We start from the raw sequence: 25377 nt of genomic DNA, 5'->3' as shown, positions 1-25377 counted from the left end.
CCAAGTTGAAAAGCTCATTCAATCCTGCCCAGGCATTAAGTCCCTTCAAGAAGGATTCTATTTCTATTCATTAAAAAAATAATCTCCTAGTTATTAGTCAATACAAGTCTCATAAAAAATAATTTTTTCTTAAGACTATTAATTAATTTATAACTCTCCTGCTACATAAACTACAAATTATGGTCTCGTACAATGAGAATGGACAAAAGGAGACTAATTCAGGAGATGCATATAGCACATGTGATGCTAGAGATGAATGCAGTGTAATTGATTGGCGAGAAATATAGTGAGAGTGACTCTGGTGTTAAATGTAGTGAGAGTGACTCCGGAGTTAAATGTAATGAGAGTGATTCCGGAGTTAAATGTAGTGCGAGTGATTCTGGAGTTAAATGTATTGAGAGTGACTCTGGTGTTAAATGTAGTGAGAGTGACTCTGGTGTTAAATGCATTGAGAGTGACCCTGATTTTAAATGTAGTGAGAGTGACTCCAGTGTTAAATATAGTGAGAGTGATTCCGGAGTTAAATGTAATGACAGTGATTCCGGAGTTAAATGTAGTGTGAGTGATTCCGGAGTTAAACGTAGTGAGAGTGATTCCGGAGTTAAATGTAGTGAGAGTGACTCTGGTGATAAATGTAGTGAGAGTGACTCTGGTGTTAAATGTAGTGCGAGTGATTCCGGAGTTAAATGTAATGACAGTGATTCCGGAGTTAAATGTAGTGCGAGTGATTCCGGAGTTAAATGTAGTGCGAGTGACTCTGGTGTTAAATGTAGTGCGAGTGATTCTGGAGTTAAATGTAGTGTGAGTGATTCCGGAGTTAAATGTAGTGTGAGTGATTCCAGAGTTAAATGTAGTGTGAGTGACTCTGAAGTTAAGGCCCTGAATTTCCTGGATTGCACTTAACGCAGAAATTGCACCTAAATCAGTTTCTGCGCCAATCTTGCCGACGGGAACATATGTTGCAGTTTCCCACGGAGCTCATTTGCATATGCCAGAACTTAAAAGGCAACGCGAAACAAGTATAAATGCAATGCCACCATAGGGGTAATAGCGAGTGGGCTGCTGTCTTCTGCCAATGCACCTCATTCGCAGAGCCTCTTGTCTCTGCTGCTCCTTCCATCCTACATTATTATTATGCAATACAGGGGATGCCTATTGGGAAGGCCATACCAGCTGCTTAGTCCTTCTGAACGCATGGGAAGAGTGGAGGGGGTGGGGGGCGGGGGTCTAGATCGTCCAAAAATTCAGGGTGCAGTCAAACTAACAGCACTTTGGTTAAATACAGTGCGGGTTTCAGTAAATTATGTAAATGAGCGGCAGATGGTTTCGATGGACATATCTCAGCAGCGGCGCAAATGACCAAGGAAATTTGCGCGTAGTGATGTTTCAGTGTAAAATCTCAGAAAATAATTTGGGCAATACCACTCTCACCATAGTTACGCCAAAACTTCGCAGGAAATTCTGGACTGTATTGAGTGCAACTAGGGAGAAATATAAGACCCCCATTTTAACCTAGTTGGTTCAGATCCAACGCCCATTTTACACCCTGGCTGATTTTCCCTGTCGATTGAAGTCAATGAAGAATTATGACTTTGATCCCCTTTGAAATGTGTTTTTTGTAAGTAGAATGCTATAATAATAAATATCAAAAATATACTTTTACTAATACTGCATGCACAGTTTTTATTTATGTGCTAGTTGATCCCAATGCCATTGTTCATGGACAAAATGAAAAGAGGTGAAGTTATAAATTAAATTGAGAGAGAAATTAATTATTAATTTTATAGATTGAATTCTAAAATGTACTGAATCTGTGGATTTTGTTAAATGTAGTAATTAGCTATAGTTAGAAAATTCATATTGAAATTGAGTAAGTCAAATTTAGTAAATCATTTATGAAAAGTGATTGGAACCTCAGTTACCTGCCCTCCCGTTAACAATATTCTCGATTACCTATGGATATTTTCATGAGAGGCCTGTGGGAGTCGGGGCCACGAGCATTTATTTAAACAAAGAAAATGCACCTCCATATTGTTCTCTGCAGTATCAAATTGTCTTGTCAGTGCTCCACTCTGTTATTTGGAGAGGACAGTAATTGAAGGAGGTGACTCCAGGGGTTGGGGGGATCGAAAGGGTATTAAATCGCATGGGAGGAAGAGGTGAGGGCAACAGAATGTACACATGATTTATTTCTTTCTGTAATACATACATGAAAATGTTCTGATCTCCAAGCAGCTGTCAGAAAATTTGCAGTACTTTTTTTGCTATTCATATTTAATGCGCTATTCATTCGCCTCCTTTTGTTACTGGAAGCTGAAAAATCAGTCACAGTGCATCTTTCTAAATTAATTTCAGATGACTTTGTCAGTTTGCCTTTTTTCTCAAATGACTGATTATAACTAAACAACCGATGTAACATTTATTTAATCCCTACATGCTGGCATAGCTTCAGTAATTTTGGGTTTCCTGATCATTCACCCATTTCCATTATCCTCAGAGGGGCTGGGCGGGTCCCATTACTGTGTTGGACAATTGAGGTTCCACCAATGGATAGTTGCCATGAATATATTATAAAGGTGAATAGGTAGATGGAAAAATAGATGGATACAATAATAAATGAATAGATGGATACATCAATAGAAAATTCAGATGTATGTCGTCCTTGGGCAAAGCTATTTAAGTATACAAAGCTTCCCATAGAACCCATTGAGTACTGAAAGATCTTTTCAGCTCACAAAATACAAACGTATTTGCTATCATAAAACATCTGCAGAAATTATCTGTGAACTTCTTAGGCCATGTATAGTAAAGTGGAGTTTGAGTGATACGCAGGGCCACAGTGGATTTTTGAAGTAACATTTCCAAAGTAGAATCAGCTTTGAGTTTTCATGATGGTGCTAAAAAGTCATTGCAGTTCTTAAAGAGTTACTTTTGTGCTGTACTGACCATGCTAGTGACGCCTATCTAACCACTGCAATTATCTAGAGACAAGGTTATGCCAAAAAGCCTGCTGGAAATTTTCTGGAATAATTTTGTTTATTTTACTCTTCACCCCTTCCAATGTTTTAGGAAAACCTAAATCCAAAACATACTTACATATAATCAGTAGGGGTATTTGTGAGTGTCTCATTGTTACCCTTTATCAGTGTTCAAACACATAACTGCAACAGGAAATATGTGCTATTAGGAACAATAGGTTAAAGAACGATTTTCAGATTAAGGTCACAGCCAAGATGAGGATTGTTAATGAATGGAATGAGTAATTGCACTGAAAAATTATTGCAGATATCTTTCAGAGCCCAACTCCAGAAGAGGTGGCAATTAGAAAAGGTGCCAACCAATAATGGCCAGCTGAGACAAAATTGGACTATTTTGATGCACTCACAAACAAATCTCCATTTCCATGAAAAAAAAGAAATGAAGTGAAATAAGGTTCAGGGTGTCTGTATGTGGACAGTATTCGTGATAATGATTCAAACAGAAAGTGCAGACAGTCTGCACATCTGTGCTCATCCTGTTGCCAACAAGAATCTTTATTTCAATGTAAATCTTCAAAAGACAAGACAGACCTCCCTTGTCCTGGTGAGCAGTCCAGATTAATCGTTACTGCCAGCAGTCAGCCTCCCTCAGTCGTCCACTGAGAACACCAATTGATAAACCACACATGCAGACACAGGCAGGCATATGCTTTCTGGCAGGTATCATGGTGACAATTTCCACAGGGAATTTACATACAGTTTCCATCTTCTTGCCCCACACATGCACATGTGTATACACACACACACACACACACACACACACACAGAATTACTGCAGGGGAGAACATACCTCTACCTTTTAAAAGAATAATTTCCATCACTGGCCTTCTGGTCCAGTTGCATCTAAAATTGCAAAAATGTACCCACTGCTTCTTTCTTACTCGGAGTACTTTATTGCATTTAACAGAGTGCCTAATCCTCTCCCCCTGCCCTAATGTAGCCCAATTCTCCCTGGTACTTCACAGGCATTTATGGACAGAAAACACTTTAAGAATAGTACCCTTGCCATATAGTTATAGTCCTTGGAAGAATTTTAAAGGGAGCTGAAGAATGAGGTCATCTTCAAGAGATCAAAAATTAAGGCCATGGAGAATAACTCTCATTGGCTCAATTTTGTTTTCCCGTTAACAATACAACAAAAGTACTATGTGGAATGAATTCAGTACAGATGTGTGGAATGAAGAGATGTTCTGTTTACAACCCAGAGATACTTCTGCATTAAAGGGGAAGAAAAATATGTTGGAATAGTTTGCCAATCTCAGAGAATTTGATGTTGATGGTCAAGACTTTTCAATCTGATACAATGACCAAAATCATAGAATCATAGAAGTTACAACATGGAAACAGGCCCTTCGGCCCAACATGTCCATGTCGCCCAGTTTATACCACTAAGCTAGTCCCAATTGCCTGCACTTGGCCCATATCCCTCGATACCCATCTTCCCCATGTAACTGTCCAAATGCTTTTTAAAAGACAAAATTGTACCCGCCTCTACTACTGCCTCTGGCAGCTCGTTCCAGACACTCACCACCCTTTGAGTGAAAAAATTGCCCCTCTGGATCCTTTTGTATCTCTCCCCTCTCACCTTAAATCTGTGCCCCCTCGTTATAGACTCCCCTACCTTTGGGAAAAGATTTTGACTATCGACCTTATCTATGCCCCTCATTATTTTATAGACTTCTATAAGATCACCCCTTAACCTCCTACTCTCCAGGGAATAAAGTCCCAGTCTGTCTAACCTCTCCCTGTAAGTCAAACCATCAAGTCCCGGTAGCATCCTAGTAAATCTTTTCTGCACTCTTTCTAGTTTAATAATATCCTTTCTATAATAGGGTGACCAGAACTGTACACAGTACTCCAAGTGTGGCCTCACCAATGCCCTGTACAACTTCAACAAGACATCCCAACTCCTGTATTCAATGTTCTGACCAATGAAACCAAGCATGCTGAATGCCTTCTTCACCACCCTATCCACCTGTGACTCCACTTTCAAGGAGCTATGAATCTGTACTCCTAGATCTCTTTGTTCTATAACTCTCCCCAACGCCCTACCATTAACGGAGTAGGTCCTGGCCCGATTCGATCTACCAAAATGCATCACCTCACATTTATCTAAATTAAACTCCATCTGCCATTCATCGGCCCACTGGCCCAATTTATCAAGATCCCGTTGCAATCCTAGATAACCTTCTTCACTGTCCACAATGCCACCAATCTTGGTGTCATCTGCAAACTTACTAACCATGCCTCCTAAATTCTCATCCAAATCATTAATATAAATAACAAATAACAGCGGACCCAGCACCGATCCCTGAGGCACACCGCTGGACACAGGCATCCAGTTTGAAAAACAACCCTCGACAACCACCCTCTGTCTTCTGTCGTCAAGCCAATTTTGTATCCAATTGGCTACCTCACCTTGGATCCCATGAGATTTAACCTTATGTAACAACCTACCATGCGGTACCTTGTCAAATGCTTTGCTGAAGTCCATGTAGACCACGTCTACTGCACAGCCCTCATCTATCTTCTTGGTTACCCCTTCAAAAAACTCAATCAAATTCGTGAGACATGATTTTCCTCTCACAAAACCATGCTGACTGTTCCTAATTAGTCCCTGCCTCTCCAAATGCCTGTAGATTCTGTCCCTCAGAATACCCTCTAACAACTTACCCACTACAGATGTCAGGCTCACTGGTCTGTAGTTCCCAGGCTTTTCCCTGCCGCCCTTCTTAAACAAAGGCACAACATTTGCTACCCTCCAATCTTCAGGCACCTCACCTGTAGCGGTGGATGATTCAAATATCTCTGCTAGGGGACCCGCAATTTCCTCCCTAACCTCCCATAACGTCCTGGGATACATTTCATCAGGTCCCGGAGATTTATCTACCTTGATGCGCGTTAAGACTTCCAGCACCTCCCTCTCTGTAATATGTACACTCCTCAAGACATCACTATTTATTTCCCCAAGTTCCCTAACATCCATGCCTTTCTCAACCGTAAATACCGATGTGAAATATTCATTCAGGATCTCACCCATCTCTTGTGGTTCCGCACATAGATGACCTTGTTGATCCTTAAGAGGCCCTACTCTCTCCCTAGTTACCCTTTTGCCCTTTATGTATTTGTAGAAGCTCTTTGGATTCACCTTTGCCTGATCTGCCAAAGCAATCTCATATCCCCTTTTTGCCCTCCTGATTTCTCTCTTAACTCTACTCCGGCAATCTCTATACTCTTCAAGGGATCCACTTGATCCCAGCTGCCTATGCATGTCATATGCCTCCTTCTTATTTTTGACTAGTGCCTCAATCTCCCGAGTCATCCAAGGTTCCCTACTTCTACCAGCCTTGCCCTTCACTTTATAAGGAATGTGCTTACACTGAACCCTGGTTAACACACTTTTGAAAGCCTCCCACTTACCAGACGTCCCTTTGCCTGCCAACAGACTCTCCCAATCAACTTCTGAAAGTTCCTGTCTAATACCATCAAAATTGGCCTTTCCCCAATTTAGAATTTTAACTTTTGGGCCAGACCTATCCTTCTCCATAGCTATCTTAAAACTAATGGAATTATGATCACTGGTCCCAAAGTGATCCCTCACTAACACTTCTGTCACCTGCCCTTCCTTATTTCCCAAGAGGAGGTCAAGTTTTGCCCCCTCTCGAGTCGGGCCATCCACATACTGAATGAGAAATTCCTCCTGAATACACTCAACAAATTTCTCTCCATCCAAGCCCCTAATGCTATGGCTGTCCCAGTCAATGTTGGGAAAGTTAAAGTCCCCTACTATTACCACCCTATTTTTCTTGCAGCTGTCTGTAATCTCCTTACATATTTGCTCCTCAATTTCCCGTTGACTATTTGGGGGTCTGTAGTACAATCCTATCAAAGTGATCTCTCCCTTCTTATTTTTCAGTTCTACCCATATGGACTCAGTGGGCGAACCCTCGGATATATCCCCTCTCACTACTGCCGTGATGTTCTCCCTAATCAAGAACGCAACTCCCCCTCCTCTCTTACCTCCTGCTCTATCTTTCCTATAGCATCTGTACCCTGGAACATTGAGCTGCCAGTCCTGCCCCTCCCTTAGCCATGTTTCAGTAATAGCTATAACATCCCAGTCCCATGTACCCATCCATGCCCTGAGTTCATCTGCCTTGCCCATCAGACTTCTTGCATTGAAATAAATGCAGTTTAATCTAGTCTTCCCTTGGTCTTTGCCCTGCTTTCTCAGACCATCTGTCCGGTCATGTTCTGTACACTCTCCCTTACTGCCTTTTGTTTCTGTCACCACTTTATTTCCCACTGACTTCCTGCATCGGTTCCCATCCCCCTGCCACATTAGTTTAAACCCTCCCCAACAGCACTGGCAAACACTCCCCCTAGGACATTGGTTCCAGTCCTGCCCAGATGCAGACCGTCCAATTTGTACTGGTCCCACCTCCCCCAGAACCGGTTCCAATGGCCCAGGAATTTGAATCCCTCCCTCTTGCACCATCTCTCAAGCCACGTATTCATCTTAGCTATCCTGTCATTCCTACTCTGACTAGCCCGTGGCACTGGTAGCAATCCTGAGATTACTACCTTTGAGGTCCTACTCTTTAGTTTAACTCCTAACTCCCTAAATTCAGCTTGTAGGACCTCATCCTGTTTTTTACCTATATCGTTGGTGCCTATATGCACCACGACAACTGGCTGTTCACCCTCCCCCTCCAGAATGTCCTGCAGCCGCTCCGAGACATCCTTGACCCTTGCACCAGGGAGGCAACATACCATCCTGGAGTCTCGGTTGCGTCCGCAGAAACGCCTGTCTATTCCCCTTACAATCGAGTCCCCTATCACTATAGCTCTGCCACTCTTTTTCCTGCCCTCCTGTGCAGCAGAGCCAGCCACGGTGCCATGAACCTGGCCACTGCCACCTTCCCCTGGTGAGCCATCTCCGCCAACAGTATCCAAAACGGTATACCTGTTTTGGAGGGAGATGACCGCAGGGGACCCCTGCACTGCCTTCCTACTCTTCCTCTGTCTGTTGGTCACCCATTCACTATCTCCCTCAGTAATTTTTATCTGCGGTGTGACCAACTCACTGAACGTGCTATCCACGACTTTCTCAGCATCGCGGATGCTCCAAAGTGAGTCCATCCGCAGCTCCAGAGCCGTCAAGCGGTCAAACAATAGCTGCAGCTGGACACACTTCCCGCAGGTGAAGGAATCAGGGATACAGGAAGGAGCCCTGAATTCCCACATCCCACAAGAGGAACATGACACGGCGCTGGGATCTCCTGCCATGACTTAACCCTTAAATTAGCTTAAGAACAACTACAATGTCAAGAGAAAAAAAAAGGAAAGAAAAACTACTTACCACTCCCTTTAAGGAGTTTACTCCTTTAAATTGTTCTCAATTTAGAGAATGTTAACTACACTAGGGACCTTGATTCACTAAAAAATAAACGCTACTTCCTATAAGACCTGCAGACCTTCCCTTTCCTTTTACTTCAGTTATTGCAGATAAGGAGAAATACTCACCTGAACCTACTCACCAATCAGGTGCCTCCCCTGTGTCGCGTCCCGATCTGATTCCTGACGTCACTTCGAACTCGGTCGCAGCTCCGCTCGGCTCCTCTCAGCTGTTCTCAGCGCTCTGAAATCCCGCCTTTTATCGGACGCTCCCTCCGCTCGGCTCGGCTCCTCTCAGCTGTTCTCAGCGCTCTGAAATCCCGCCTTTTATCGGACGCTCCCTCCGCTCGGCTCGGCTCCTCTCAGCTGTTCTCAGCGCTCTGAAATCCCGCCTTTCATCGGACGCTCCCTCCGCTCGGCTCGGCTCCTCTCAGCTGTTCTCAGCGCTCTGAAATCCCGCCTTTTATCGGACGCTCCCTCCGCTCGGCTCGGCTCCTCTCAGCTGTTCTCAGCGCTCTGAAATCCCGCCTTTTATCGGACGCTCCCTCCGCTCGGACGCTCCGCTCCTATTAGAATACTGAGGCGTTCTTACAGCTTCTGAAAGAAATCTTGGCGCAAAAGTGTACAGTTCTGTTATGGGGAAGGGGATAAAATCTAAAGCCTGTATATTACAATGCTGCTGACGAGAGTAAACCTGACTTCAGTATCAGTGCTATAACGTAAATGATGCTGAGCTCCTTTCACTGGAGATGTTGAATCTACATCAAAAGGTGGTGTTCCATTAGGGTTGCCAACTCTGGTTGGACGTATTCCTGGACGTTTGATCACGTGAAATTTGACAGCAGTTTGCAAATGTTTTTGTATTTGGTTTATAAAGGATGGGTCCCCTGTAGTTGAGTGTTTTTGCTTACTATTTTTAGAAAAAATATGCAGTAGTTAAAGGATACCCATTTTGTGCAAAAGTAGACTTACATGTATTCTGTATTTTTTTGTAAACATCTTATTTATTGCAAAGGCAAGATTTGTATGGCACATCCACAAGATTTTTAGGCTCGTTCTTTTGGAAAACTTAGACGTTGCATCAGTCCAAGTCATTTTCCTAAATTTAGAAGATATGAGTTATGTACTAGATTTTATAGGTTTATTTAGCAAAAAAGAACATAATTTGTCCAGTTTTATTTTCTATGCACTTTGATTAATTTTTGTACACGATGATATTTGTACAGTTATTGAAATACGAAGCTGTCATGTCAACTGAATTTTATTTCAAATGAAGCTTGTTTAAGTGGAAGTTGAAGATTCCTAGTTTTATCAAGTGCTTTAAATGGAAAATAAAATAGAGTAGTGCAGCCAAGTGGTTATGCATGTGCTTTTTGTATTCTATTTGTACAAAACATCTTTGTTAAAAATATAGTTTGAAATTAATTCTGTTTTCAAAATTTGTTTAAACAGTCCTTCATTTGTGGCTTAACATATATTGTGAATCCATCTCACCTCTTGTTCGGTTTTGGACTTGATACAAACTTGACAACCCCACTCGTGCCACTGAAGCTGTTTCCACAGTGTTGAGCACTGCAGCCTTTTGTGAACTTTCCTTCATCAGACCAGGGGCAGGAAGGGTTTGGCAGCAAAACTTGAAGTGGTTGTATGTGAAATTCCACAGGCGTAAATCATAAATTCTACTTCCACAACTTCTCCCGGGTTGCCAGCAGCAGCACTCAGGAGTTCAGTCGTTGATTCCGAGAGTCTTCCAGATAATCCGGGAGGGTTGGCAACCCTATGTTCCACTAGTCCTCCAGAGACAGCAGTGATGCCAGCCCCAAACATAGATGGCTTCTGCTATTTTCTAGTTGTAAACATGACTCAAACAACTGTACATGTAGTATTTTTTACGTTGCTGTGAATGGTGTAGAATCCATCAGACAATGCCATTGGAGCAGATTCCACAACACCATCAGTCCCAGCACAGAACTGTGATTCTGTAATATAAATGCGGCATGATGGAGCATCTATTAGTCTATTAGTGGTCCACAACTGTTTTGCATTACAGAAATGTTAACAAGCTCCTCTAAATGGATAAATATCAAAATGTTTGCTCAACGTGAGAGCTAGTATCTTTCGTAAATCACTTCTTTTGATACGTTTTGAGGAAATTTTCCTTTGGCCAATTTACTTAGAAAGTACTATTAGCTTTCCGGATTTTAGCTCCAAAAGATGTTGGTTGATGGTGTTGCCAGACATCTCTTTAAAATAAATAATGAGGAAAAACAATTTAATCCAAATGCTACAAAAAAAATTAAACACATATAAACCATAACCATATCATTTATGCATAGAATATAAATAGCATAATATATATGCCCCAAATAAAATTGACAGATAATATTTCTGATCCTCTCTTCTTTTGCTGGTTCTTAATTGCAATTGAGATCAAAAGGTTTGTGTATTATTACGTCTGGGCAGATTGTATTACGTCTTTCATATAGCTCAATATTGCTTTCTCTGCTTCTGACAGAACTCATATGTACTTGTCACATAGAATTTCTGCTAGATTGCTAGAAAACTGTAATGAATGTAATTGATTTATAGCACAAATATTAGAAAATGATACCTTGCTACAGATTGGAAAGGGAAATTAATCTGATCTGAATGTTTTAAGAATCGGCTGCTATCAACTGAGATGATGTGTAAACACAAGAATTTACTCTTTTTGCAAAGACAAAAAAAGCATAGCTAGCATTTGAACGTTATTATTTATAAATGTTCTGAATGTGGGGTTGCGGTGAGGATCACTTTGAGGCCTAACAGTGCAGTTCGATTTTTCTTTCCACTGCACAACAGTAGGAGTTTAGGGTGGAGTTGGCCTGTCAAGTGTTTCATTAACATGATCCCTCATCAATTCTATTCATGCAATCCAAGTTATGCCAGAGGGTCCTATTTTAACTGAGACATAAATCCTGAAAGTAAGGAGCATTTAGGTGTCAGCCTTGGCTTAATGGGAGCACTCTTGCCTCTGAGTTAGAAGGTTGTGGGTTCAAGTCCTACTCCAGAGATTTGAGCACATAAGCTAGGCTGACTATCCAGTGCAACACTGAGGAAGTGCTGCACTGTCGAAGGTGCCGTCTTTCGGATGAGACATTAAACCAAGGTCCTGCCTGACCTCTCAGGTGGATGTTAAAGATCCCGCAGTACTATTTGAAGAAGAGCAGGGGTGTTCTCTCTGGTGTCTTAGCCAATATTTATCCCTCAACCAACATCAATAAAACAGATTATCTGGTCATTTATCTCATTGCAGTTTGTGGGACCTTGCTGTGTGCGCAAGGCTCAATCGTGAGGCCATGGAAGGCGCTATATGAATACAAGTCTTCCTTTCTTTTATAAGTACAATAGGAGATATCCTGCAATGATTACAATAAAGCAGTGGTGGCATTATAAAGCAAGAGGGTGAATCTTATAACCATCAACTATAACTTGATATTAGATTACAGACTTGAAATAGCTCCCCAGCATCATACCTACATCTATAGATATATACACATGTACATATAAACCCAAAACTATGTTGCTTTGGGTCAGTTTTTCTGCTGGCGGATGCAGCCAGCCCGGTTGCTTAATCTTAGGGGTGTGACTGCCTCCTGGAGCAAAAGGTCCAGGTAGCTTTCTCCCTCGCTGTCTCGCAATGTCCGCAGCTCGGACTCCAGCTCCTCAACTCGGAGCCGAAGTTCCTCGAGCCGCAGACACTTACCGCAGATGTAGTCGCCCTGGAGAAAAATGTCCACAAGCTCCCACATATTGCAGCAGCAACACATCTCCAGTTCTCCCATTATTTTATTTATTTAATTAATTAATTTAGTGTTAATCAAATTATTTACCTCGTTTAATTTATTAGATTAAGTAAATTAAGTTTGGTTTTTAAAATTTAGTTATATGCTGTATGTTAACTTAAAACTCAGCCCACAGTCACTAACAATCACTTACCTATTTCCAAGTTTGCTGATGAGACAAACAAGGTGGGATCGTGAGTTGTGAGGAGGATGCAAAGAGGCTTCAAGGCGATTTAGACAAGTTGAGTGAGTGGGCAAATACATGGCAGGTGCAGTATAACGTGGATAAATGTGAAGTTATCCACTTCGGAAGGAAAAACAGAAAGGCAGAGTATTATTTAAATGGTGATAGATTGGGGGAATGTTGATGTACAAAGGGTCCTGGGTGTCCTTGTACATCACTCACTGAAAGCAAACATGCAGGTGCAGCAAGCAGTTAAAAAGGCAAATGGTACGTTGGCCTTCATTGCAAGAGGATTTGAGAACAGGAGCAAGGATGTCTTACTGCAGTTATACAGGGCCTTGGTGAGACCACACCTGGAGTATTGTGTGCAGTTTTGGTCTCCTTACCTAAGAGAGGATGTACTTGCCATAGAGGGAGTGCAGCAAAGGTTCACCAGACTGATTCCTGGGATGGCAGGACTGTCGTATGAGGAGAGATTGGGTCAACTCGGCCTGTATTCACTTGAGTTTAGAAGAATGAGAGGGGATCTCATTGAAACATATAAAATTCTGACAGGGCTAGACAGACTGGATGCAGGGAGGATGTTTCACCTGCCTGGGGTGTCCAGAACGAGGGGTCAGAGTCTCAGGATATGGGGTAGGACATTTAGGACTGAGATGAGGAGAAATTCCTTCACTCAGAGGGAGGTGATCCTATGGAATTCTCTACCACAGAAGGCTGTGGAGGCCAAGTAACTGAATATATTTAAGAAGGAGCTGGATAGATTTCTAGACACAAAAGGCATCAAGGGGTATGGGGAGAGAGTGGGAATATTGTATTGAGATAGAGGATCAGCCATGATCATATTGAGTGGCGGAGCAGGCTCGAGGGGCCGAATGGCCTATTCCTGCTCCTATTTTCTATGTTTCCATGTTTCTATGCCAGCTATCCCTGTACATGTCCTTGTCTTTGATCTGTAATTTTCACATGAGATTATAACATCATTACTGCAGGCTTTATCAAGAGTTGATTGGCAGCAAATTGATTCTCAGAATCTGTAGTATTTAAGAAATGTCCAATTGCATTTATAAAAACGTAAACATTTAGATTGCATTCAGCTTTGATGCAAAATTTTAAGCTATGCTTTTAACATGAATTGCTACATTTCTTTCAGGGTGCTGTGATAACGCCCACAATGGACCACACCATGTCCATGCAGCCAGCCAGTATGATGGGACCTTTGACCCAGCAGATGAATCACCTGTCACTGGGCACAGCAGGAACAGTGAGTGCTGGAGATATCAAGCAGTTTCAATATGAAATACTTCATCTCATAATGTGATATCAACATTTTAACTGCAGGAATATCATCAAACATAGTATTCTACAGAAAGCAATTAAGTCATGGGGCAAAAGCTATGAATTGTATTTTGCTCTGGGTGTTAATGGTAACAAAAATGGTGAGCAAAAGTGCCAAGAAGCTTTCTTCTGTTATTATGGCCAGTCCCCATTTTTCTCACAGCCTGATATGTGAATAACAAGAGGAGCAAAACAAAACCCTGTGTATTAAGAACATATGAATGACTATAAAAGGCCCTGTCAAAGGTCGATGTGAAATGTACGCAGTTATGCACAGAGGGAGTATAGAAACAAAGTGTTTGTCCTGATCTCCCATCCAGAATGGAGAGTTTGGTGTAGAAAAGAAAGATAAGAACAGCCAGCAGTCGTTGTTGAAAAACAATCATTGGCAGATCATCTCTGTACTCAACCCAACCCCCGATTCCCAATATCAACCCTCTCACCTGATCCAACTACAAATGTCAATCTTCTTCACTCCAGAAGAGAATCCTCTGCATCCAATCTGACTCTCAATGTCAGCTCATGTTCAAATGAATGAATTTAGAGCTGAAAAGTCTACCACACTTGATATGGAGAGACTTACATGAATGATATGTCAACATATTTTAGATATGAATGAAATAAATTAAATTCTCATATAGTCCAGTGAATGAACTTGGAGCTCACAAGTCAGCCACAAGTTTATTCACTGGGGTAAACCCTATGCACATACATTATCAATAGCTACAAATTGTCTATCCAAAGAGGAGCTGGAAAGGGTGAAATCATAATTCCCAAAATATAGAAATTACTTTTTTAAAAATTAAAGAAAGTAGGTGAGCACATTGCGGATGCCCTAACTATAATCTTTCAAAGTTCTCTAAATTCAGTAACTGTCCCTCTAGATTGGAAAATTGCACATGTCACTCCACTTTTTAAGAAAAGAGAGAGAGGGAAACCGGGGAATTATAGACCAGTAAGACTAACATCTGTTGTGGGGAAAATGCTGGAGTCTATAATTAAGGATAGGGTGACTGAACACCTCGAGAATTTTCAGTTAATCAGAGAGAGCCAGCATGGATTTGTGAAAGGTAGGTCATGCCTGACAAACCTGATTGAATTTTTTGAAGAGGTGACTAAAGTAGTGGACAGGGGAATGTCAATGGATGTTATTTATATGGACTTCCAGAAGGCATTTGATAAGGTCCCACATGAGAGACTGTTAGCTAAGATAGAAGCCCATGGAATCGAGGGAAAAGTACGGACTTGGTTAGGAAGTTGGCTGAGCGAAAGGCGACAGAGAGTAGGGATAATGGGAAGGTACTCACATTGGCAGGATGTGACTAGTGGAGTCCCGCAGGGATCTGTCTTGGGGCCTCAATTATTCACAATATTTATTAACGACTTAGATGAAGGCGTAGAAAGTCTCATATCTAAGTTTGCCGATGACACAGAGATTGCTGGCATTGTCAGCAGTGTAGATGAAAACATAAAATTACAAAGCGATATTGATAGATTAGGTGAATGGGCAAAACTGTGGCAAATGAAATTCACTGTAGACAAATGTGAGGTCATCCACTTTGGATCAAAAAAGGATAGAACAGGGTACTTTTTAAATGGTAAAAAGTTAAAAACAGTGGATGTCCAAAGGGACTTAGGGGTTCAGGTACATCGATCATTGAAGTGTCATGAACAGGTGCAGAAAATAATTAAGAAGGCTAATGGAATGCTGGCCTTTATATCTAGAGGACTAGAATACAAGGGGGCAGAAGTTATGCTGCAGCTATACAAAACCCTGGTTCGACCGCATCTGGAGTACTGTGAGCAGTTCTGGGCACCGCACCTTCGGAAGGACATATTGGCCTTGGAGGGAGTGCAGCGTAGGCTTACTAGAATGATACCCGGATGGTCTAATCCTAATCTAGTTTATCTCGGTTCACCATTTTCTTCTTGTATAGACTGTATCCATATCGACTTCACCACGTCATTGCATTGCCACTCTCCAAAATGAAAATTTTTGTATGATTGTTCAGTATGTTAACATGTGATAAATTGGTGGAAAAAGTACTAGGTAGTGGGTATAGTATAGTAATTTGGTGTGCCTAGTTTGAATAGACATCGTAATACATTTTTTTAACCTGAGGAACCAAGACCTATAGTACAGGACACCACCAAGATTGAAAAGATTAAAGAAGAAATTAGAGCCTAGGCCATTAGGAGTGAAATCAGCAACCACTTTTCACACAAAGGGTAGTGAAAATTTAAAACTCTTTCCTCCAAAAGGCTGTGGATGCTGGATCAACTGAAATTTTCAAGACTGAGATCGGTAGATTTTTATTGGGTAAGGGTATCAAGGGATATGGATCACAAACGGGTAAATGGAGTTGAGGTACAGATCAGCCACGATCGGATTGAATGGTAGAACAGGCTCGAGGGGCTGAATGATCTTCTCCTGTTCCTATATCCCTATGTTTCTAGAAGGTAAGGTAAATCAGGAAGTAGTCATTATGCAATGCTTTGGGAAATCCCTGAGTAACAGGAAGAGTCAGACCATGAGCCATCAACTGCAGCACAGATAAAGTGATCTGAACATTACCTAGCTAGTTTTATACATTGCTTTGCTGGGAGGTCATATGATGATAATGCAAAGCCATTAGAAGCAAATAGCATATGCAGAAAAAATAGCATTGGTTGGGTAGACGGGGCTCTTGACTTATTTTTCTGCTGCAATTCCAAAGAGTGTACCATGGTCCCTAGACAGCAGTGTGCATATCGCTTTGCAAGTCCTGCCCTTCACTTCCAAAACTTTAGAAAGTTAGTACAGTAGTGCAATAGTTACAAGGATAAGTGGGATCACATTTCTTAAATGATAGGGTGAACGTGAACAAATTTCTAAGGAGAAAGAATGGTGGATTGGAAGTAAGAGAAATTGAAGAGGTAAGTTTGAATATGCACATGTAGAAAAAATGGGAAGAATGCCACAAGGACCAAGGGATTTATTAGAGTCCAGAGAGTAAAGAACCAAATAGATACGATGGGGATAAAACTTGATAAAGCTCCTTTTTAACTGCGGTGGGGGGGTTGAAAACTTACGGTAGCGGATTGGCTGCCTGTTATACACCCTGCTCGATTGATGAAGTCAACGAGAGGGAAAGTCGGATGGGGTGTATAATGGGTGGCCAATCCATTACCGCCAGTTTTCTGATCCTACTAAAGTTGAAAATTACCCTGATCGTAGAGTCATAGAATGGTTACAGCACAGAAGGAGGCCATTGGGCCCATCGAGCCTGTGCCAGTTCTTTGTAAGAGCTCTGCATATACTATTTGTTCCTGATGGCTTTGCGTTATCATCATATGACCTCCCAGCAAAGCAAAGTGTAAAATAATGTATAAAAGTTTATGCTCAAATGCTGATGTCTGCCTTAATAGTCAGATGGAATGAAGAAATGAAAAGAGATTCTTTACAATACTTTGGAGAATAGAGTTAGAGAAGCAAGGTGAGCCAAAAGATGAGCTTTCTCTTTAGCAGAGCTAGCTACTACCATTAGAATAGAAGATAGATGGAGAGGAGGACTCACAGAAGTTCTAAGAGACTACTTTGGCAAATGACCAGAAAGTACAGCTGCTGGAGAAACAGGAAGACAGCTGTCAGCACCTCTTTTCAATAAAGTTGCATCTCAAAACTCGAACAGTAATTTTACAGGGGTTAGAGCACAGATGAAGTTGGTTCAGAATGTTTCAGTCCGATGAAGACACTGGGAGGATTTTAACTGGACACATGTTTTGGGTGGGCAGGGGACGAGGCAAGTGTCAAACCTGCCTGTGTCATGAGTTGGACGCCCAGTCCCATTTACATCCCACCAACCAGCTGCCTCTTTTCGCCGGTTTCGGGCGTGCAGCTGGCTGGTGGGATGCAAATGAGGCTTCGGGGATAGGTCGAAATCCCAGGGCCTGGAGGCTGCTCACTGACACCAGGGTAAGTCAGCGGGCATCGGGGCCATTTCAGGGGTGGGAAGGGGGAGCCTGAACAGAAAAGGCCCAGACTTTCTTTGTGGGACCCAGAGGAGCACTTAAGAGGATCTATTAACTTCCCTGCCAGGTTTTCCTAAGCGAGGCACCTGCAGCAGGCACCCTGCTCAGTAGGCCCTTTGAAATGCCATTGGGTTTCCTAATGACATCATAGGACCCCGATTTGTATGAATAAATATGGCTTCTGCCAGAGTCAGGCCTAATAAAAAGGCCCAGTTAAGATGGGGGTGGGTGGGAAACGATCGGGAATGGAGCAGGAAGTCTTAGCACATCTATTTTAACTACGCGGTGGGTAATAATTTTCCCCCAGCTGTGACGGGCAGAATTTTTACAACAGGTAGCAAAATGGCAGAATGACACATAGAATTGAACTGTGCAGCAGCTACCTTTGCATGATTTGAATAGATATAGGGCAGATTTTCCTGATCTCTTCCCCCCCCCCCCACCGCCCCCGAAATTGCGCTGAACCTGTCCAGGCTCAGGAGTTCCACGATTCCTGTGTCAGGCATTTAGCTGGGGTTCCCCTGGTAAAGGGGTAAAGGACATCCCGCCCTCCCAGCAGGGCCTAGCACCACCAGAAGTGAGACCGCACCGGCAGTATTGTGTGCAATTTAGGTCTCCTACCTAAGAAAGGATATACTTGCCACAGAGGGAGTGCAACGAAGGTTCATCAGACTGATTCCTGGGATGGTGGGATTGTCGTATGAGGAGAGATTGAGTAGATTAGGTCTGCATTCTATTGAGTTTAGAAGAATGGGAGGTGATCTCAGTGAAACATGCAAAATTCTTACAGGGCTCGGCAGGGTAGATGCAAGGAGGATGTTTCCCCTGGCTGGGGAATCTAGAACCAGGGGTCACAGTCTCAGAATCAAGGGTAGGCCATTTAGGACTGAGATGAGGAGAAATTTCTTCACTCAGAGGGTGGTGAATCTTTGGAATTCTCTACCCCCGAGGGCTGTGGAGGCTCAGTCATTGAGTATATTCAAAACAGACTTCGATAGATTTCTAGATATTAAAGGCATCAAGGGATATAGCGATGGTGCAGGAAAATGGCTTTGAGGTAGAAGATCAGCCATGATCTTGTTGAATGGCGGAGCAGGCTCAAGGGGCCGGATGACCTACTCCTGCTCGTATTTCTTGTGTTCTTATATAGAAGGAGCAGTAATATCAGGACTCCAGCTGCATGTCAGGTCTCAAGATTGCGACTTTCTTGCTGCCGATGGAGATCTAAAGCAGAAGGTTATGTTTAGACCTGGATATCCTGGGGGTGTTAAAACACCAATAAAGGCCGACCTTTCAGTCTTCAGCCTGTTCACGGGACCCCCGACCTGTTGTCCAGGGTTCGGGTGTAGGTCACATTGGCATGTTCTCTGGATATCCCTGCGCTGGGTGTCCACCAAGGGTTTGCACCAGAAAATGAGGTGGAGGGCCAGGAAGACCCCTTCCTGCCTTATTTGAATGGCTTCAAAGGGAGTGATTTTAAACCCCAAGAATAGGTGGGTTGGGGGTGGATGGGAGTTGAAAATAGTTGCTTTTTGGGTTGCGACCGCAACCCGGGTTTATTTCCGGGTTTAACGCCGGCGTGTAAAAGTACAGGCTTCCCACTGGGAATGCAAAGTCCGAAAATTTAGCAGTTGCGACCTAAAAAAACAACTATTTTCAACTCCCACCCACCCCCAACCCACCCATTCTTGAGGTTTAAATTCACCCCCAAAGTGTCCACACCTACTCTCGACAAGCTCCAGCCCTCCTTATGAAAGCCTTAGAAATCGTGGAGCAACATAAAAGGGGCAGAGTCCCGACGAACCCAGCTTTGTTTCATGTAAATTTTTGTCACTATGGTGTTGCTAATGTTAATAACAAGATCTTGCATTTATATAGCACCTTTAACGTCGTGAAACATCCCAAGGCGCTTCACAAGAGCATAATCAGACATAAAATGATGCAGCTTCAAAGAAGGAGCCATTAGGACAGGTGACCAAAAGCTTGGTCAAAGACGTAGGTTTTAAGGAGGGGCTTAAAGGAGGGAAGGGAAGTGGAGAGGTTTAGAGAGGGAATTCCAGAGCTTGGGCCTAGGGAGGTGAAGATACAGCCGCCAATGGTGGGGTGAAGAAAGGGCGGGATAGACAAGAGTTGGAGGAACGCAAAGCTTTTGGAGGGTTGTAGGGCTGGAGGAGGTTACAGATATAGGGAGGGGCGAGGCCATGGAGGGATTTGATCACGTGGATGAGAATTTTAAAATGGAGGCGTTCTGGGACCAGGAGCCAATGTAGGTCAGCGAGCACAGAGGTGATGGGTGAATGAGACGAGTTAGGACAAGAGCAGCAGAGTTTTAGATGAACTTAAGTTTATGGAAGGTGGAAGATGGGAGACCGGCCAGGAGAGCATTGGAATAATTGAGTCTGGAGGTAGCAAGAGCAGCAAACTTTTCTTCTTTTTAACACACAGTTAAGAAATGTATATGAATAATAACTACCTCATACAAAAGTTTTTTTTTGGTGGGGGAGAGTGTTTCAGCAGCAGTGGGCTGACGCATGGGTGGAGACGGGCGATATTACAGAGGTGGAAGTAGGCGATCTTGGTGATGGAGAGGACATTGGGTCTGAAGCTCAGATCTGGGTCAAATAGGACACTGAGATTGCGAACAGTCTGATTCAGCCTGAATGTCAGACTATTGGAAATAGAGAGATTTTTGAGAAAAAAGTGACGTGAATTCTAAACCCATTGCAATGAATAGAACTGATTAGTTATTTTACAGTGAGATTTGGAGAACGAGATTACTTCAATCAAACACTTGACCTGGCACCGAAATTACAGATACAGATGTATTAAATTAGTTTTCTTTTAATTATTGGTGCTGATTTTCAGTTAGATTTATAGTCTTTGGAGGCCATCAGCTATTGAATGTTCTTACTGTGGTGGTTGAATTGGTACTTTTTTAAAAATCCAATCGTACTAATTGGTATGTGGATTAACTTACTTCAACAACCATTATGTGATGGTGGACATACTATCCTTTTGCAGCAGTTTCACTCAATAGAATCTCAGCAAAAGCTGAGTCAATTAACTCCTTTAATAGGAGCTGGATAAATATCTGGTTGGAAACATGATTAGGTAAAGATTGAGATGATCAAATATTTCTTGTTTCTTTCTAAAATTCTTATGAACGTTTGTGGTTCTAAACTAACAGACAGTTTAGCTCAAGCTTGCTTTTATATGTGTTGCAAATAAATGCACTTTTCTGTGGAAGAGTAATGCATCAAACCACACACACATTTTATTAGCTTCAGGGTGTTAGAAGTGTGATTCTTCCTTCAGTCGGATAGAAAACATATTGATAATCAGAGCACTGTTTGTTTTGATTGTAGATGCATTCCTAGCCAGACAGCATGTTTAGATACTCAATCTTGCTGCATATTTCCAGTGGAGGTACAGGTTCAATTGCACTGTGGAGACTGGGAGTATGCTGCAAGTAGTGCATTATTGGTTATTTTGTTTGGTGTGTCAAGCAGTACTGTGGGTGTGATTATGTGTGATGCATATTTGTCAAACGAGCAACCAGCAGAATTTTGAAGAATCCTTACAGGCACTGAGGTGAATTCGGGTTTCCACAAACAGCTGTAGGTGGGACCACAGTACCAAATATATCTCTGCAGAGCATGCCAGTGATTAGTACAGTTGGAAGGAGTGGTATTCCATGACATTCATTGATCAGCACTACTACATCTATTGATTGGTCAGGTAAAGTCCATAGTTCTTGGTTCATCAGTGCTTACCAACTCCATTGCAAATTATAGAGATGGTGCTGGCACATTAAACAAGGTCCTAGTGTGGTCAAAATTCATCTGTTTGGAGACCTTGTTTACCCAACACATTTAGTGAGTTATAAAGCTATTCCCTGAGAATGAATGGGGGGGAGGGGGAAATTTCCTTGGGGCTTCTCCTGCTACCCCCCCCCCCAGTTCGGCACAACCTTTTTCACCTATGCAACAGGGGTTTCCGCCAAAGTTACGGCAGTGGAGCGGGAAAAGCTCAATTCACCTCCAGTGTTTCAGTTTGGAATAGTCAGCTTTAAATCCCTGGCTGCCCAATGAAGAAGAGTTTGTTGAAAACATATATGGTTGGCTGAAAGGATGCTGTATGCATCTAATGAAGTAAGATAACTGTTGCATTGAATTCGGGCATTGTCACCCAATGAAGCGGTTTGTTGGGGGTGAAATTGTGCCATGTCACCTTCAGTTTAACATCTAAAGCTGGCACAGTGCCCCACAGTGTCTTAACATCACGACTCCCAGTCAAACCACCCTATATCTATTTACCAGAATAAGTCCAATCCCTTTCGCTGGTAGACTCCTGTCATTAAGTAGACTTAACATTACTTCTCCACACACACTGAATAATTTGGTTTCTTTCAAAGTTTGGAAACTACTGTGCATGTGCAGATAGATATGTCAACTGTTTTTCTCTCCCTACTGGAACTGGTGCATTGACAAGAGCATCTTCTTTTGAACAGGAACTTCATGTTTTGATAATACTGACATTATGTGAACAACACAGCTGGCCCACCTAGTATGCAAATTGATTTTTTATCCATTGTTTTCCCTCTCGCCTGTAAGGATGAGATTCTATTTGGTTTAACCACCAATAATAATAATTAGAAATGCAGTGCATATCCTGTACAGATCTGGCAGTAATGCACATTGCGCTTCCTCAACGCTGTTAATCAACACAAGTAATAGCCTTTTACCTTTTCTCATCAGTGAAATGGAAGATGCCCCAATCCATTACACACCCCAATCCATTAGAGACTCTGCATTCTAGTGATAGCTCACTGGAGGTGAATAGGCAGTCAGCCAAAAGACATCCCAGCAGTTTGCATTATGGGACTGTGAATGAATATGTCACTCAACAGGATGACAACTGCTCAATGCTTTGACACAATGAAGTTAATTATTCCAGATTCAAACTTTCTCATGATATCAGTGAAATTCATTTCCAAACAGTACTGTTCAGTGGTAGAGCTGAATTAAGTTGGAGACGGTGACACTGCAATATACCAGCTGTTCCTCTGAGGCCAAACCATGTTATAAAATGTGCAACAACTGGGAAGTCTTAGATTTGCATGAAATGTTTTTCTTACAATGGTCATTTTTGGGGTATACAAATAAAGGAAAGATTTGATAGGAATACTTTCTATAGTTCTACAATTGCACAAAAAAAGGTTCAAATGAAAAAATACAGGCCTAGAATTTCTGTGGGGGTTCACCTGTGGGAGATCAGTGGAACCCCCGGAGAGGTGGAGCCAGTGTAGAAAATAAGGGCATTTGCACTGTTTCTCTGTGGATTCCACGAATCTCCTATTGAAGTTACAGCAAGAGATCAGGAGAATTCCATGCAAATTCAGGGCCATACGTTCTAGGTGTATTTATATTAGCCACAGGATATAATTGGGTCAAGTACAGCCCCGTTGTAGACAGTACTGGCCATGATCTCTCTGCTCCAAGTCCAACAATGACCATGTTCACAGTGCAAGACACCCATGGCCATGTTCACTCTGTTCCTTAGACCACGTCCACTCTGCTCCTTAGATCGTGTTCATACTGCTGGTAGACCGTGTTCACACTGCTCCTCGACTGTGTTCACTCTGCTCATTGACCGTGTTCACACTGCTGGTAGACCGTGTTCATACTGCTCCTCGACCATGTTCACTCTGCTCCTCGACCGTGTTCACTCTGCTCATAGACCGTGTTCACTCTGCTCATAGACCGTGTTCACACTGCTCCTCGACTGTGTTCACTCTGCTCCTCGACCGTGTTCACTCTGCTCATAGACCGTGTTCACACTGCTCCTCGACTGTGTTCACTCTGCTCCTCGACCGTGTTCACACTGCTCATAGACCGTGTTCACTCTGCTCATAGACCGTGTTCACACTGCTCCTCGACTGTGTTCACTCTGCTCCTCGACCGTGTTCACTCTGCTCATAGACCGTGTTCACTCTGCTCCTTAGACCGTGTTCACACTGCTCCTCGACTGTTTTTACTCTGCTCATTGACCGTGTTCACTCTGCTCATAGACCGTGTTCACACTGCTCATAGACCGTGTTCACTCTGCTCATAGACCGTGTTCACTCTGCTCCTCGACTGTGTTCACTCTGCTCATTGACCGTGTTCACTCTGCTCATAGACCGTGTTCACACTGCTCCTCGACTGTGTTCACTCTGCTCATTGACCGTGTTCACTCTGCTCATAGACCGTGTTCACACTGCTCCTCGACTGTGTTCACTCTGCTCATTGACCGTGTTCACTCTGCTCATAGACCGTGTTCACACTGCTCCTCGACTGTGTTCACTCTGCTCATTGACCGTGTTCACACTGCTCCTCGACTGTGTTCACTCTGCTCATTGACCGTGTTCACACTGCTCCTCGACTGTGTTCACTCTGCTCATTGACCGTGTTCACACTGCTCCTCGACTGTGTTCACTCTGCTCATTGACCGTGTTCACTCTGCTCATAGACCGTGTTCACACTGCTCCTCGACTGTGTTCACTCTGCTCATTGACCGTGTTCACTCTGCTCATAGACCGTGTTCATACTGCTCCTCGACTGTGTTCACTCTGCTCATTGACCGTGTTCACACTGCTCCTCGACTGTGTTCACTCTGCTCATTGACCGTGTTCACTCTGCTCATAGACCGTGTTCACACTGCTCCTCGACTGTGTTCACTCTGCTCATTGACCGTGTTCACTCTGCTCATAGACCGTGTTCACACTGCTCCTCGACCGTGCTCACTCTGCTCATAGACCGTGTTCACACTGCTCCTCGACTGTGTTCACTCTGCTCATTGACCGTGTTCACACTGCTCCTCGACTGTGTTCACTCTGCTCATTGACCGTGTTCACTCTGCTCATAGACCGTGTTCACACTGCTCCTCGACTGTGTTCACACTGCTCCTCGACCGTGTTCACACTGCTCATAGACCGTGTTCACACTGCTCCTCGACTGTGTTCACACTGCTCCTCGACTGTGTTCACACTGCTCATGGACCGTGTTCACTCTGCTCCTCGACCGTGTTCACTCTGCTCCTTAGATCGTGTTCACTCTGCTCGTAGACCGTGTTCACTCTGCTCCCAGACCGTGTTCACTCTGCTCCCAGACCGTGTTCACTCTGCTCCCAGACCGTGTTCACTCTGCTCATAGACCGTGTTCACACTGCTCCTCGACCGTGTTCACTCTGCTCATAGACCGTGTTCACTCTGCTCCTCGACTGTGTTCACTCTTCTCATTGACCGTGTTCACACTGCTCCTCGACTGTGTTCACTCTGCTCATTGACCGTGTTCACTCTGCTCATAGACCGTGTTCACACTGCTCCTCGACTGTGTTCACACTGCTCCTCGACCGTGTTCACACTGCTCATAGACCGTGTTCACACTGCTCCTCGACTGTGTTCACACTGCTCCTCGACTGTGTTCACACTGCTCATGGACCGTGTTCACTCTGCTCCTCGACCGTGTTCACTCTGCTCCTTAGATCGTGTTCACTCTGCTCGTAGACCGTGTTCACTCTGCTCCCAGACCGTGTTCACTCTTCT

At 43.2% G+C, this 25377-nt stretch overlaps 1 protein-coding gene across 6 annotated transcripts in view; it reads left to right on the top strand.

Moving 5' to 3' along the window:
• rbms3 (RNA binding motif, single stranded interacting protein) overlaps positions 1–25377 on the top strand; it is a 1271925-nt gene that overhangs the window by 1229077 nt on the left and 17471 nt on the right. For all 6 annotated transcript variants that reach the window (XM_068002709.1, XM_068002716.1, XM_068002698.1 and 3 more), the window contains one exon: positions 13597–13707. In XM_068002709.1, the coding sequence (XP_067858810.1) occupies positions 13597–13707 (111 nt within the window). The remainder of the gene's footprint in view (positions 1–13596; positions 13708–25377) is intronic.

This window comes from Heptranchias perlo, chromosome 2 (genome assembly GCF_035084215.1).
Source record: "Heptranchias perlo isolate sHepPer1 chromosome 2, sHepPer1.hap1, whole genome shotgun sequence".
NCBI classification, from domain to species: Eukaryota; Metazoa; Chordata; class Chondrichthyes; order Hexanchiformes; family Hexanchidae; genus Heptranchias; species Heptranchias perlo.
Note: the sequence above shows the minus strand (reverse complement) of the source record. Positions and strands in the feature narration are given on the sequence as shown.